The sequence below is a fragment of the Propithecus coquereli genome, unplaced genomic scaffold (genome assembly GCF_000956105.1).
Source record: "Propithecus coquereli isolate 6110/MARCELLA unplaced genomic scaffold, Pcoq_1.0 Scaffold316, whole genome shotgun sequence".
In the NCBI taxonomy this organism is placed as follows: Eukaryota; Metazoa; Chordata; class Mammalia; order Primates; family Indriidae; genus Propithecus; species Propithecus coquereli.
This window is the reverse complement of record NW_012148797.1, coordinates 2,859,498-2,875,733: the sequence shown is the minus strand read 5'-3', so window position 1 is coordinate 2,875,733 and position 16,236 is coordinate 2,859,498. Positions and strand designations below refer to the sequence as shown.

Genomic DNA, 16,236 nt, shown 5'->3' with positions numbered 1-16,236 from the left:
GGGATAGATCCCTAACACATACAAAATAAAGCTGTGATATTTTGTGTTTTTAGCATAAAGCTAGACAAAAAAGAGTTTTAAACAAGCTATGTGTTTTCCATTGCTAACGATCTCAGCTCACTTAGACCACATAATAAACTAAATAAAGTAAGACATTTACTGTTTTTCCTCCATTTTCAAGTGTATGTCTGCCTCCGTGATGAACAGTGGTGGGAAACATACACATTTCATGGAGTGGAATATGACTTCAAATAGTCTGGCCAAGTAGCCATTTCCCTTCCTAAACAGGCCTTAAAATAATCAGCGATGTAGCACGTGGGGGCAAATTTGGCCAGAGTCAGTCACAGATTTGCTTGTTTTGGGCATGTAACTTGTTAGAGGAGAAACTGCTGCACAGGTCAGTAAAGTAGAACAGTCCATCTTAGTCATAAGACAGTTCTCTTGGACGGGACAAGCCTACGTAGCTTCCAAGTGAGCCAACTCATCCCTTCCATGCAACCAGACACCTGATCTGTATAGTCCAGCCATGACCTGCTTTTGGATAAAAATCAGTTGCTAACATTTTCATCTCTAACATCATTAACATCATGGAGAAAAAAAGAAAAAACAAACAACGTTAGAAAACTTGACAATGGGAATAAGAAAACCAACAAAGGAAAGGTCATGCTAAAACTGATCCGACAGCTGTTCCGTCACTGCCCACCATACATACAGGCTTGAGGCTGGTGACTTCATGGACGCATCCCTTCGATGCACTGCCTGATGTCAGTTTCGAGTCCGTCAGAGCGACCCCAGTGTGATGCTGCCTGCCTTTCATTCACTGATTCCTAACCATGAGATCCAAGGGGGCCTTGGATGGTGGCAGGCACAAGACACAAGTGCCAGGAGCCCAAGAACCTTCCTGAAAACTTTGCCTTGGATTGGGCAAGGAAACATATCAGTGGTTTGGAGTCTTGGCAACAGCATCCACACTGGGACTTAACCTCAGCAGCCAGTCTGGAGGATGCTTCCCCCAGAGCGCTTGGTCACGGACAGTGTTGTGAAGACCTGCAGGGGAAGAGGAAGAGTGACATTTTCAGACACCTGAGCAAATGAATTATCAGGGAGTAGTCCAGATAACATTGCATATATTAAAAATGACTTATGTGACTACTTAAAATTAATAAAATGGAGAAGTAATGTGAGGATATCCTCTATTTCTCCAGAGGATAAAAGAAAGAAAACATATTAAAAGCAAGGTGAAAGAGAAAAAAATTTAGAGAATTGACATTGTTAAAATGTACATACTAATCAAAGTGATTTACAAATTCAATGAAATCACCATCAAATTACCAACGTCATGCTGCACAGATCTAGAAAAAGTAATTCTATGCTTTGTTTGGAACCAGAAATGAGGCCAAGTAGCCAAAGCAATCTTAAGCGAAAGACCAAATCTGGAGGCATTTCATTACCAGACTTCAAACTATACTACAAGGCTATAGTAACCAAAACAGCATGGTATTGGTACAAAAACAGAAACATAGACCAATGGAACAGAACAGAAAACCCAGACATAAAGCCATCTACCTACAACCAACTGATCTTTAACAAAGCAGACAACAACATACGCTGGGCAAAAGAAGCCCTATTCAATAAATGGTGCTGGGAAAATTGGATAGCTACATGCAGAAGAATGAAACAGGACCCCTACATTTCACCACTCACAAAAATTAATTCAAGATGGATAAAAGACTTAGATCTAAGGCATGAAACCATAAAAATACTAGAGGAAAATATAGAAAACACTTTTCTAGATACTGCCCTAGGCAAAGAATTTATGACTAAGACCCCAATGGCAATCATGGCAACAACAAAAATTAATAAATGGGATGTGATAAAAGCTTCTGCACAGCTAAGGAAACAACAGAGCAAACAGACAACCTCCAGAATGGGAGAAAATATGTGCAAGCTACACATCCAATAAAGGGCTAATGTCCAGAATTTACAAAGAACTCAAGCAAATCAGCAAAAAACCCCAACCCTATTAAAAAGTGGGCAAAACACATGAACTGAAGCTTCTCAAAAGACAAAGGGCCAAAAAACATGAAAAAATGCTCAACGTCACTAATCATCAGGGAAATGCAAATTAAAACCACAATGAGGTATCTATCACCTTACTCCAGTTAGAATGGCTTTTATTAAAAAGTCAAAAAACAATAAAGGCTGGTATGGATGTAGAGAGAAAGAAACGCTTATAAACTGTTGGTGGGACTGAAAATTAGTACAACCTCTATAGAAAACAGTATGGAGATTCCTCAAAGAACTAAAAGTAGACCTACCATTCAATCCAGCTATTGACTACTAGGTATTTACCTAAAGGAAAAGAAGACTTTTCATCAAAAAGACACCCGCACTCAAATATTTATTGCAGCACAATTCACAACTGCAAAGATGTGGAATCAACCCAAGTGCCCATCAATTCATAAGTGGATTAATAAAATGTGGTATATGTATACCATGGAGTACTACTTAGCCATAAAAAGATGAATTAATACCTTTTGCAACAATTTACAGTAATCAAACAGCATGGTATTAGTGAAAATACACAGATTAGTGGGACAAAATAAAGAACCCAGAAATGGACTCATTGCAACAGATGGAACTGGAGACCCTTCTCCTAGGTGAGTATCTCAAGAATGGAAAAACAAACACCACACGCACTAACTATTAAACTGGAACTAACCGATGAGCACACATGTGCACAGAGGGAAGTAAAACTCAGTGGAAATCAACCAAGGGGGAGTGGGGAGAAGGGGAGTGGCAAAAGTCTACCTAATGGGTACAATGAACACTATCTTGGTGACGGGCATACCTATAGTGGAACTCAAGCATTACAAAAGCAATCCATGTAACCTAAAACATTTGTACTCCCCTAATATTTTGAAATTAAAAAAAATTATTTTGCACTTAAAAACACAAAAGCTCAGCAAGATTTTTTGTGCACATATATAAGGTTATTTTTAATTTTATATGAAAAAGCACTAACCCTAGAATAGCTAAAATAATTATTGAAAAAGAATAAAGTACATGAATGATTTTACTAGATATTAAGGTTTAGTACACAGTTATAGTAATCAAACAGTATGATATTAGTGGAAATACACAGATCAGTGGAACAGAATAAAGAATCCAGAAATGGACTCATGCAAATATGCCCAACTCATTTTTGACAAAGGTACAAAAGCAACTGAAGGAAGAAGGCTTTGTCTTTTCAAGAAATTGTACCAGAGAAAATGAACATCCATATGCTAAAAAATCTCGACTAAACTTCACACCCTACAAATGAATTAACTAGAAATGGATTACAAACTTAAATGCAAAATGCAATACTATAAACCTAGAAAAGAAATCCTAGAAAAAAATCTTTGGGATCTCAGGATAGACAAAGGTTCTTGGTTATTATTTAAAAGTATCTTTTAATAAATTTTCACTTTCAATAATTAAAAAAAGAAAGTTTAGGTTGCATCTAATGAAGAATTTTATTACGATTGAAACAATTAAATCAGTTACCCTAGTTGCTTGTCAACTCTCTAGAAGAAATTCACCATGAAATATTCTGGATATATAGACAGGTATACGGTATGCTATTATAAACACCCATGTGCCCACAGTTACAGACCCTCCCTGATGGCCTTCTCTTCTCTACCCTCCACCCAATCAGCGCTTATCATTCCTACGCATTTCTTCCTGCGTTTCTTTTGTAGTTTTAAAAAAATTTTTACATGCAAATGGCAAGATGGTGTATGTATTCTTCTGCTACCTGCTTTCTTGGCTCAATACTGTACTTCTGTAATTCACCCATATGGATACAAATAGCTCTAATTCTTTCATTTTTCACAGAATGGAAGTTCAATTCAATTGCTATAGCGGGTGTGTGCGTGTGCATGTATATATGTATAAAGTAAAATAAAATCTTAAGCCCTCCAGCTGACTGAATGGACCCCTGCTCCTGGCCAAGGGGACCCCAGAAATAGCCTAAAGCTGAGCTGCTGGCCATGAGAAAGGAGGTCAGACATGCCTCCTCCTGTCCCCCTCCCTTCCTAGATATACCCTTTGTAACTCATTAACAGGCCTAAGGCTATACAAGACAAAGCTTAAACCACACCTGCAGGTCACCCATTTACTTAACAGATCGGGTGAGTCTGGGTATATGTCTGTGGCTTGTCTCTGATGAGCAGACTCTTATCTTAACTCAAAATTCCAAGCCTTTAGTTAGACAAACCTTCATTTCTTTAACCAATTACAAATCAAAGAATCTTTAAATCCACCTATAACCCATAATTCCCTGCTTCAAAATGTCCTGCTTTTTCAGGTCAAACCAATCAATGTATACCTTCCATGTAGTAATTTATGACTTTACGTGTAATTCCTGTCTCCCCGAAATGTATAAAACCAAACTGTAACCCAGCCATGGTAAGACCGCTTACTCTAGGATCCTTGGGCGTGGCTCTCCTGGCCATGGATATTCAGCTCAGAATAAACCTCTGTAAGTTATTTACTGAGTTTGAGTTCTTTTCCATTGACATATATATACCATATATATAGTGTATACTGTAGTATTGAAGTAGTCACATGGTGAAGATATTACAAATCACGTATCTGGGGCTCCTTCTGCTGGCCATCCAAGCTGTTGCCAATGTGCTCTTTGCCATATGCTGCTGTGACATTCTAGCACGTCTCCCTGCACAAGAGAGGTGGAACTGCTAGGTAGGATGGTGGGTGAAACTTCGACTTGACTGGATTTCCAAGGTGCCTGAACTGACTAATACTCTCATTTGCAGTGACTAACAAGTTCCCCTTATTTCCTATCTTTGCTAACATTTGGTGGTTGTAGACTTAAAGCCTTAACAGATTTAGGCAATTTTTACTTGTTTACTGCTCAAGATTACCTACACATAAAAACAAAAATGCTTTTGAATAAAGAAGATGCTTTTGTGTGAAGGAGAAACAATATGAGAAAAGCCTTTGGTCTACTTTAGCCTCAGAGAGTGACAAAGCCTTCATTCCTCAAAAAATTCAGAGCCAAGTATTAATGGGCAATATCTTACAACAACATTTAAAATACAAACCCAGAAGAAAATATGGAAAATTCACATCCAAAAAAAATAGTAATTATAAGAGGTTCATCCATGTTAGCAAAGATATGTAAAAATCCTTGAATTAGTTATCCCTTTTTACTTTACTATAGAAAAAATATATTGACACTGAATTTTGCAACATTTTCATTAGCACTTATATTCAATGCCGATGACATTATAAACTAGTACAACTTTTTTGAAAAGTAATAGAATTCCTGTGTTTAAAAAAATGTGTGAGGGCCGGGTGCGGTGGCTCACGCCTGTAATCCTAGCACTCTGGGAGGCCGAGGCGGGAGGATTGTTTGAGCTCAAGAGTTCGAAACTAGCCTGAGCAAGAGCGAGACCCTGTCTCTATTAAAAATAGAAAGAAATTAATCGGACAACTAAAAATACATAGAAAAAATTAGCCGGGCATGGTGGCACATGCCTGTAGTCCCAGCTACTCAGGAAGCTGAGGCAGAAGGATCACTTGAGCCCAGGAGTTTGAGGTTGCTGTGAGCTAGGCTGACGCCACGGCACTCACTCTAGTCCGGGCAACAAAAGCGAGACTCTGTCTCAAAAAAAAAAAAAAAAAAATGTGTGTAGAGGACACTTTGTCTGGGAACAATTCCTTGTTGTTCTTCTCAAGAACATGCCTGTGGCCTTGCATGCAAAGCCAGGGCACCCTAACCCTGCAAATAGGAGGGGCTAGAGAGTTTAGATGCAAACATCTGCTTGCCAGAGACGAAACAACAAGGAACAGGGACGTGTTGAGTCAGGACAGTGTGGGAACAAAGAAATTGCAGTGGGACAGTTGCCAAACAGGCTGTGTTAAAAATAAACCGCTGCAGCAGGAAAAATGGCTGCAGTCTTATACCGTCTTTGTATGTCTGTGTCTCTTTGTAGTGGCTGCAGTCGTGTACCGTCTTTATGTGTGTCTACGTCTTTTTGTCTCTGTGTTCATTCCTCGGCCCCAAGAAACGGGCCACGACAAATGTGTGAGTATGGATGAAGACAAGGAAACAATATGTGATAATGAAAATAGCTGTGTTAGGATGATAGTATTATAAACAATTCAAACATGCTTTCTTTTCAATTTTTTAAATGGAAAAAAAATAAAGAGCCAAAGAATACACTTTAATATATTCCAGTTTTATGAATTTGCAAGCTTAGGTTCGATTTCTCAGGAACTGATTTAGAAATAGAACTTGTAGATTTGGATACAAAACTATTATAGATCCATCACAACTGGGAGCAAATAACAAAAGAGCTCTTATCTATTTTTCTTAGACTGATGATATGCTTATGTTAAAAAGATAGAGGAAGTCAAACTACCATTGTTGATCGGTATAAATGAAAAAAAACTGATGGGCTTAATTTTTACACAGATTTCATGTATACACAGCTATTTTAGAATTTTCATAAAAACATATTTTTCAAACAATGAGCAGGAGGGGCAGCCTCCATGCCCTTCCATCCCAACACATAGGGTAAGTACAAAGGTGAAGCACTACTGGACGCTTTTGCCTTCCACAGTTATATCTGGCCCCAACACTTCCCAGCCTCACAAGGCCCTCTCTTTAGAGTGGATTATGTTGACTGTTAAAACAACAAAACCAAAATTTTTGATATTCAGCACTAAAATTCATTTTAAGACACTTCAAAGGGGTCTTTTCAAATGCTTTTCTCTTGAGCTATTGTTTTTCCCCTACAAGTAAACTCGATTAGCTGAAATTACTACTCAAATTATGTGTAATCAGTTTCCTATTCAATGACTGCTGTTCAGATGTCCAGAATAAATTATCATCGTCCTATCTCACACTGAATAATGCAAATACACTACTGATGCTCCAGGCACTGAGATTCCCTCTGGTACAGGGCTTCAGTTAAAACAGAGTGGTCTCTCCCTCTTAGGGAATTCCAGAAGAAAGCCCTCTGGAAACTATTCTGTTCCAAAGAGAAAAGTCTCAACTAAGGAACAGGTCAACTTTTGTAAGTAATTACTCCTCAGAGCCAAAGACTGCTCTCAATTGCCCAGGTTATTTGATCAAAGTATGGAAGAGTTCATTGAATGATTCACTCTGCAAACCAACCACAGATCTGTCTGTTTCTGAGCACTTTAAGCAGTGCCCAGGACCAATTTTTAAATTACTGTTACTTCTAATCCATCCAATGGACGGACATTTGTAAAATTCATTAAAAATGTACTAGGAAAATGAAATTTTAAAAGGCATGAAAAATTAAAACCCAATTTTAAATTATCAGATCAGACATTGCCAAATTATTCTTAAAGTTTCTAAACCTTTCTTCTTCATTCCCATCCTTATCTCATTATGGACCAATAACAAACATTCTGTGGATCACATCTGAGCAGCATCCCCTACATTTCTGGACTCTAAAAACTGGGAGCCCAGTAGCAAATCCTATTACCACCCAAGTCAGAATCCTGGCATTTAGCAGAAAAAAGAGTTCCCAAGAATCCTTTACCAATCAGATCTCATTTTCCCTACATCAAGAAGCTTTAAAAAAAGATTTCCTTTGGATAAATGCCCAGTAGTGGGATTGCTGGATCCTACGGTAGTTCTGTTTGTAGTTTTTTGAGGAACCTCCATACTGTTCTCTGCAGTGACTATACTAGTTTACTTACAGAAGTAAAAACAAGAACAGAGGTTACTATAGGCTAGTAAGGGTAGGGGGAAGAGAGGATAGGAAGAGTTTGTTAAAGGATATAAAATCACAGCTAGGTAGACATAAGCTCTCTAACACTGTACGATAACTATAGTTAACAATAATAAATTTTTTGAAGTAGCCAGAAGAGGGGACATTGAATGTTCCCAACACAAAGAAATAATAAATGTTTAAGATGATGGATATGCTACTTACCCTGATCTGATCACTATACATTGTACGTATTGAAACATCACTATGTACCCTATAAATATGTGTAATTATAATGTGTCAATTAAAGATAAATTTTTAAAAATTCCCATAATTAGGTGTCAGAAACCTTTGGTTTTTCAAAATCTATTTTCTAAACAAGTAGGGGTAAAAAACAATTGCCCGGGGAGCTTTCCAAAATATACATCTCTCTCCACCTCCCAGTGAAAGTAATATAATGACGACCTTTTAGTCAAGCCACTCTTCTATAATGAAGTACTCTGGGGAAAAAAACAGCCAACAGATACAGCTATTGAGTATCTATCAAATGCCAGGAACTCTCCTAACATGCTTTACATATAGCATTTCTAATCAATCCTAAAGTTAGATATTATCTGTATTTTATTTAATGTGGAAACTTAACCTTGGAAAACCTGGGTGATGTGGCTCTGTCTGAGAAGAATTTGCTGAGTGAGATTATAACCCGGGTCTGTGTTTCTCCACTACACTCATGTTGCCACCAAGAAATCATTTCCATTTTTTAATTCTATGCCAAATATGGCAGGCTGCTCAGTGGAGTATCACCGGCACACTGTGGTGCCGCGGGGGCTGCACTGGCTGGATTTGAATCCCGCTTGGCCACTGCCAGGCTGGGTAACCACGGGCAGGCTACTCAACCAACCTCTTTGTTCTCAGTTTCCTCATCAGTCAAACGGAGATACTATTCCCACCCACGTCATGGGGTTCTCTTAAGGACTAAGTTAACACGCAGAGAGCATGGTGCCTGACACACAGCAGGCATTCACACACATCAGCGCTCTTGTCATGGTCGGTCCCCTCGAGCCTGCTCTTGCTGCTGTTACTTCCTACTTCAGGCCACAAACCTGAGTCATTCTCAGTCCTTCCCTCTTGCCATTTCTAGTCAGTGGGCAAGGACTATCAACTCTATCTCAAGTACAATGTCTCTTGATTTCCACTGTCACCACCCGAGTCAGACTACTATCGTCTCCTCTCGTGTCTACTTTATCAGCCTCATAACTGGATCTGCCACTAGACTCGCCTGTTCCAGTCCATCTTCCACAGCACAGCTAGGGGAGTTTCTTGGAACAATGAAAACCGTGTTACTCCCTTGTTTTGAACGTCTCAGCAGCTGAATTTCAATGCCCCAAACATAGTCGAAATACTCTCCCTCGGTTTACAAGACCATTGACTTACCCACCTATTTCTCCTGCATAATTTTTTACCTCTCTCTAAGCTCTTCAAGCTATAGAAACATTGAGGGTCTTTCTTTAGTTCCTTGAATAAGCCATGTTCTCTCCACACAGGCTTTTTATACAATGTTCCCTCTGATTGGCTAACACATTCTTCCAGTCTTAGGTAAGTTCTCCCTCTGGAATTATCCTGCCCTAGTATCCCTGTGATATTATGATATAATGAGAAATATGTGTCCCTGGTTTCTGGCATGGGAGCTTCTAAAACCCTTGGAATTTCCTGAGTGATAGCAGTGAGAGGAGTATCTTTTGTTATCCAAAATGAGCCCCTTTCAATCATGCCTGAGTTAATGCTAATGAGGTGATTCTTGGTGGGCCCCTGGATAGCTTCATGATGAGAGCTGGCTGCTAGAAGAACCAATCATGTGATTAGAGGTAGAATTTTCAGTCCCATTTCCCCCACTAACCTCTACGGAGGAAGCTGGAGATTAAGTTGATCACCAATGGTCAATGATTAATCAATCATGCTTACATAATGGGATCTCCATAAAATCCCCTAATGAAGGGGTTTGGAGACCTTCCAGGCTAGTGAACATCGAGGCGCTGGGAAGGTGGCTTGCCCAGAGGGAGTGTGGATGCTCTGTCCCACTCCCCCACCCCACGTGCCTTCCACCTGGCTGTTACTGAGTTGCATCCTTTATAATAAAGCAGTAAACGTAAGCAAAGTGTTTCCCTGAGTTCTGTCAGCAATTCCAGCAATTTATCAAACCTGAGGAGGGGGTCAAGGGAACCCCTTGACCTTACAGCTGTCTGATGAGAAGTATAAGAGCCCTGGGCTTGAAACTGGCATCTGCAGTGGGAGCAGTCTTATGGGACTGAGCCCTTAACTTGTGGGATTGGATGCTAACGACAGGGAATTAATGTCAGAATTAAATCACATTGTAGGACATCCAGCTAGTGTCTGGAAAGTTGGAGAACTGGTGTTGGTTGAAGGAAAAAATCCCACATATTTGGTGTTAGAAGTGTTCTGTGAGTAAAATACAGATCATAGGAATCCCTAAGCCAAAGACCACACAGATGCCCCCCGCACCCTACCCCAATCCTGGGACTCATCACAGTGAACTGTAATTGGCACTTCATCCACCTGCCTCACCCACTCTTAAGCTTATCTTACATCTCCCTGTATCCCTGGCTGTCAAGCACAGTGCTGTGCACACAACTTCACAACAAACGTGTCCAGAGTGAGATATCATCCAATTTTTTATCTTGTAATCAGCTACCAGCTTGGGAAAAATAAAACATCAAAGTCCTATCAAAGCACCAGACCATTTTGCCTCTGAGCTTCAAAGTCATCAGAGGACCAACAGATGGAGAGGCAGAGCAGCAAATGTGCCAGGTATCCCAAGGAGAACAGGCCTTTGGCTGACCTCCGAGGGCGTCAGGAGACGTCTTGCCCTCTCACAGCGTCTTTCTGCCCAGCTGGCAGTCCTCCTGCCAGATGCTGCCGTGCGTACGGCTGCTGGATCACAGCACGGCACGGCTGAGTGGAGCGGTCAGAGTCCAGCACTCAGCAGTCTTTTCCTTTTAACCAGCCCAGTGAGAGCCGAATTCAGACAAAAAATTAGACACCCTTAAATACAAGCTGGGAAATTATCTTCTCCTTCATCTATATCAGAAATGATTGCTGTAGCTCATAAATAACTTGGACTGGGGTCTAAATTTTTAAAATATACTCACTATTGTGTCCCCACTGAAAGATATGATCAAGTCTTACCTGCTCCGTATTTGTAAAGGTGACCTTATTTGGAAATAGGGACTTTGCAGACATAATCAACTTAAAATGAGGCCATGTCAGATTAGAGTGGGCCCTAATCTAACTGTTGTCTTTATAAGAAAGAAGAGAGAAATTCGGACACAGACATACAGGAGAAAAGGCCATTTGAAGGAGACAAAGCTTGGAGTCATGCATCTACAAGCCAAGGAATGACAAGGATTGCTGGCAACTACAGGAAGCTAGAAGAGGCAAAGAAGAATTCTTCCCCCCCTACAACCTTGAGAGGGAGCATGGGCCCTGCTGACACCTTGGTTTTGGACTTCTAGCCTTCAGAACTGTGAGAGAATAAATTTCTGTTGTTTTAAGCAACCCAGTTTGTGGTGCTTTGTTATGGTAGCCCTAGGAAACTAATGTACTCAAAAAAGAGAAGTTAATTGGCTCCTTCCCCATCAGTAGTCTGAGTCATAACACTGAATGAAAGACCTATCACACATTCTTTAAGAGCATTAGTCTAGACTCTTCAATTTTTATGTTGTATTTCTTTGAAGCTTAGTTTGATTTCCTTCACAAAAACAGCAGCTTTCTATGAATAATGTACCAATCTCCTAACATGTTAATATTTTATGCTTCCATCCCAGTCAGGTGCATATTAATATATAACAGAAGAGGATACCATTCCTAATCATGGAGAAGGCAAAGCAAAAGAAAGCTGAAATATTTTTCTAGGTCTTAAAGCTGACATTTCACATACTCAGCAGAGCTCAGTTGTGCAAGGGCAATTGGGAACAGAGACCTACCAGTTACAGAGTTGCTGAATGAAATATGGCAGGAATGGGTGCACACACACGTGTGTGTGCGCGCATCCAAACACAATGTACACCTTGGAAACCACTGACTAAGGCAGAAAGATAATAGTGCAATTTTCAACTCCCTATCTAAGCTGGTATATGCTTCCTCCCAACCTTCACCAAGTTCTCCAATGTAGACACATTTTTGGCTTACCATTCCTATGTAGTTAACATTCAACTCTTGGATGATCACTGACAGTGAAGAAACACTGACACCCAGAGGCCTAAATTGGCCAATTTGCAGTTCTACTGTCATTTGCTTGATCTTTTGAAAGCTATCACTTTCAAATCTCACTCTTTGACACCAAAAGCTCAACAGGCAAACAACATCATTTAGTCTCAAGGTAGTTCTGGAATAACTAAGACTGAAGCTTTTCTGGGTATGAATGGTATTATTAACTGCCATAAAAATTTAGGAGACATGATAAATAAATGATTTAAAGCACATCTCTGTAAATTATACTTATCATTTTTACTATTTAATAGCATGATAGAAGTCTCCACTTGATACCAAGAGCAATAAATAGTGGAAGCAGAAAACTCATTTTTAGAGACAAGGCCCTCTTTTGAGGTATTCTCAATCATTATCAAATTGTCAGGAGATACAAAAGTAGCCTGAGTATGGCAGAAAGAACACTAGCTTCAGGATCCCAGATCTGCCACTCAGAAGCTAAGCAATGTCCTGCACTTTTAAACGGAGCTGCGGAAGTGTAGGTAACCCACCTCTGCACAGACGGGGTGGATTCCGATTGTGTTGTCCAGCTGTTTTTTGGTCAGTCCACATTTGAGTGCGGCTGCAAAGCCTTGTGTAACTTCTCCAGCATTTGGACCCAGTACGTGAAATCCCACAACACGTTCCTAAGGTATAAAATAAAATAATACAATTAAACTCATTTTTCTCCCCTTCTCTTCCTACACAGTCTAGAGTATTTCCCCAGTTTATTCTAAACAATCCATTTCAGAAATGGCCAAAGATTTAAATTAATGTTTGCTGCTAACAGCTATGTAGGCTGAAGACTTCCTAACAGGGGGCAATACAGAGAGCTCGATGTGCATTTCAAGCAGGAAGGAAGGACAGGAGCGAGTTGTGAATGATGAGGAAAAATATAAAGGCAAAGACATCTACAGATCCTTAGCCACCAAAATGTTCTGGAAAATACTACCAAAGGACAGTGGTATCCTTGTTTTCTGTATTTGGTTGTCTCAGCTCCATGTAAGACTATCTGTGATAGCTGTGACATTTAAGGGCAGTCATTCAAATTGCAAAATGATTTTAACTAAGGTTTGGGTGTAGATTGTGCAATTAGATACTTTTAAGACTGTTCCAATCTGAAAATGTTTTTGAAAACAAAAGAAAAATGTTTGGCAACTATGAAATATCTGTGTAGGAATTATTTTGGATAAATTCTAAATCTCAAACTCAGACTACCTCTGCCAAAAGCAAAGAAATCTGATGCATTCTACTGTTCAGCTGATAGATTTTTAGAGCTGACTCTGACTAAGCTAGATTAAGTAGCCCAATTTCCTCATGAGGCAACTCAGGCTCTAGGGTGCAGAGCTTATCAAATGTTCCATCACTCCTTGGAAACAATCAGAAGGTCACTCTGCTGCCTAAGGACTGTGATATATTCCATGTTACACTCTTACACATTATTCACCCTGTTAATCAGAGGAGTTCAGGGTATAAAGTATAGCTATCTATAAGATAAACTACAACACATTTAAAATATACTAGATTTACATGTAATAATGTAGGAAAGTTCTCAAAAAATAATGACATAAAAAAGTTACAGGACTCTAGTCAATAAGGATGCCACTTGTAATTAAACCACGATACACTGTATAATGTTTCTGCATACATAAATAGGGGGCAAACATGAAAACACAAACATGAGAGACACTCCAACTTTAGAACAGTTTTGCTTCTAGGAAAGGAATAAATACAAAAGACTACACTGGCATAGGATAATATCAATAGCATGGAATCCACATTGCCTGGAGCTGATTTCTAGCTTTGCCCTTAAGCAGGCAAATAATTTGAACACAATTACTTAACTTCCATGTGTTTCAGTTTCCTCATCTATAAAATGAGGATAACAACAGCACAGACCTCATAGGATTACGTAAAGAATAAATAAGTTAATATCTGTAGATTTCTACATAGTGCCTGGTACATAATAGATGCCTACTAAATATAAGCTATTATAAACTTCATCTATGATGATTTCTCTCTTATAAGACAAAAGCCCTGAAGTAAATAACAGCAAAAATGTTAATGTTTATTGAATCTGGATAGTGGGTACCTTCCCCACCTTTATGTATATTTTCAATATTTTATGTAAACAAAGGATAACACAGAACAAAAGCCAGCAGACAATAAACATTCTAAGTACTGTTTAAAATCAAGGACTTTTAGACTCTGTGAAGTGACTGACTCAAAACGAATAAAGCATGCCCCGAGATTGGTCAAGTTCTAGAAGTATGCTTTTGCATCAGATCACTCATGACAAAAAAGCAATGATAAAATATTCATCTTCTCTACTATCTATGAAAATAACTGAAAACAGTATCACCCTATTTATGACCTCAACTATTTTAATTAAGGCAGGTTTACTGGTAGTAGAACTATTTTTCATATTATACAAGCAATGGCATTTTTTTTTTTTAAGTCAGCATATTACCGGGGTACAAATGTTTAGGTCACGTATATTGCCCTTGCCGCCCCTTCCCCCCGGCCCCTGTAGTCAGGGCAAGCAATGCCATTTAAACAAACATAACAGTGAAAGAAGGACAAAATAACCACATATGGTTAAAGTGGATTTGCTTGGTATGAAGGAAACTTCCATGGTTTCATTCATTGCTATGTGCAACTGTAGTCTCTAGAGGCAGTTAATAGACCACCAGAGAGAATACCTGGTGTTTTCTCCTTTTGTTTACAGAAGTGACATTAATAAAACTTATGTCTAAAATGAAAAAGAAAACTCTATATACAATTGTTCTTTCTATCAACTGTGTAGCTCATTACATGTTATCCTAGTATATTCATTTGTAGAGTATCCAGGGAAACGTTTTCTAAAACCCTGGGTTCTGCAAGAAAAAAAAAAAAAAAACAACCTGCAACTGTGCTACTGTCTAGAGCAGTAGTTTCTAAACAGGATACATGGCTTAATTATATTCAAATCTCAAGATAAAAAAATTATCAGAGTTTATTAGGCTTTTAGCATATGGATTCTTTAGCATTGTTTATATTTTTACTGAGGGCATTTTCAAGGTAATATACCAGCTAAGTTAAAAATACTAGTTTCATAAGAATCAATACAATACTTAAAGACATGCATATGTACATACATGTGTTACAGGTTACAATGTAAAAAATATATTTCTTACTATGTGGCAGCAGTCAAAAAAGTTTAGAAAACACCAGCTTACTCAATCCCTCATTTTGTAGGTACGAAACAAACCCTGTGAGGTGAAGGAGTTTGTCCAGAGGCCTTTAGTTGCCCGGTGTTACATGTAGCAGCAGGCAATGAAATCTTAAATCAGAACCCAATTAAGAGCTCTTTCTCATTAGTGCCAGTTGCTGAGGATCAAACTTGCATCACTTCTGTTTTTTGTTCATTATTTTTAGATAGACAATGACTTCATTTCCCCTCTTTTATAAACATAAACACAGACAGTTCTCGAGTTGTGCCTCTGGTTCCTCCATTCAAGAAGTTTTGACCACCTGTTGACTATGGGTAGGGCCCTGTCCAGTGAAGTGAGAGGACAGCAAAAGTAGAGCCAAGGTCCTGCCCTCTGATGATGTCCACACAGCTGGGAAGCCCAACAGGTAAAATACAAAAGGAATGCCACATGTATCAAATAGAACTACATATTAAAATCTAAATAAAATTATTGGAAAGGACTGAGAATTGCACTTACATTGTCTTTAATATTACAGACTACTTTTGCATAACATTTGTTGTTATCTCTTGATGGAACTGTCCATTCCAACGGCCAAAAGTAACTATGGTAAACCTAAGAAGATATAAGCACAATTCAGACCCATTATCTTAAGCAGTTTGTCAAACAGCAGATATGGTGAAAGACAGTGGGGACTCTTTAATAATTAGTCATTCATTAAACAATAAAACGCATGGACTAAATAGGAATCTATTACAAAAGGTAAATGATTTTAAACTCCTTGAATTCAGACACTTTTAATACAAGCTCATATCTTAATTAGGTATATCTCAACCTCAAAATAGTAAACATTAAGTAATAACAAAAAAAAAAAAAACAAACAACAAAGGAATGAGAAAAAGAAGCCATGTAAGTACTTGCTGTCTTGCAAACACATATTCACTCAAAAAACCTCCCTCAATACTATTTTGTTACCTTATAGGAATGACAACTTGGACATGAAACAAACAAAATGCCAGGAACAATCA

The 16,236-nt window shown here is 38.8% G+C and overlaps 1 protein-coding gene across 1 annotated transcript in view; it reads right to left on the bottom strand.

The window, feature by feature from the left end:
* Positions 1 to 561: 561 nt before the first annotated feature.
* The window catches only part of TXNRD1 (thioredoxin reductase 1), a 68,557-nt gene continuing 52,882 nt past the window's right edge, over positions 562 to 16,236 (bottom strand). The window contains 3 exon segments of the mRNA XM_012650252.1: positions 562 to 1,047; positions 12,530 to 12,664; positions 15,728 to 15,823. Coding sequence (XP_012505706.1) covers positions 985 to 1,047; positions 12,530 to 12,664; positions 15,728 to 15,823 — 294 coding nt within the window. The 3' untranslated portion in view covers positions 562 to 984.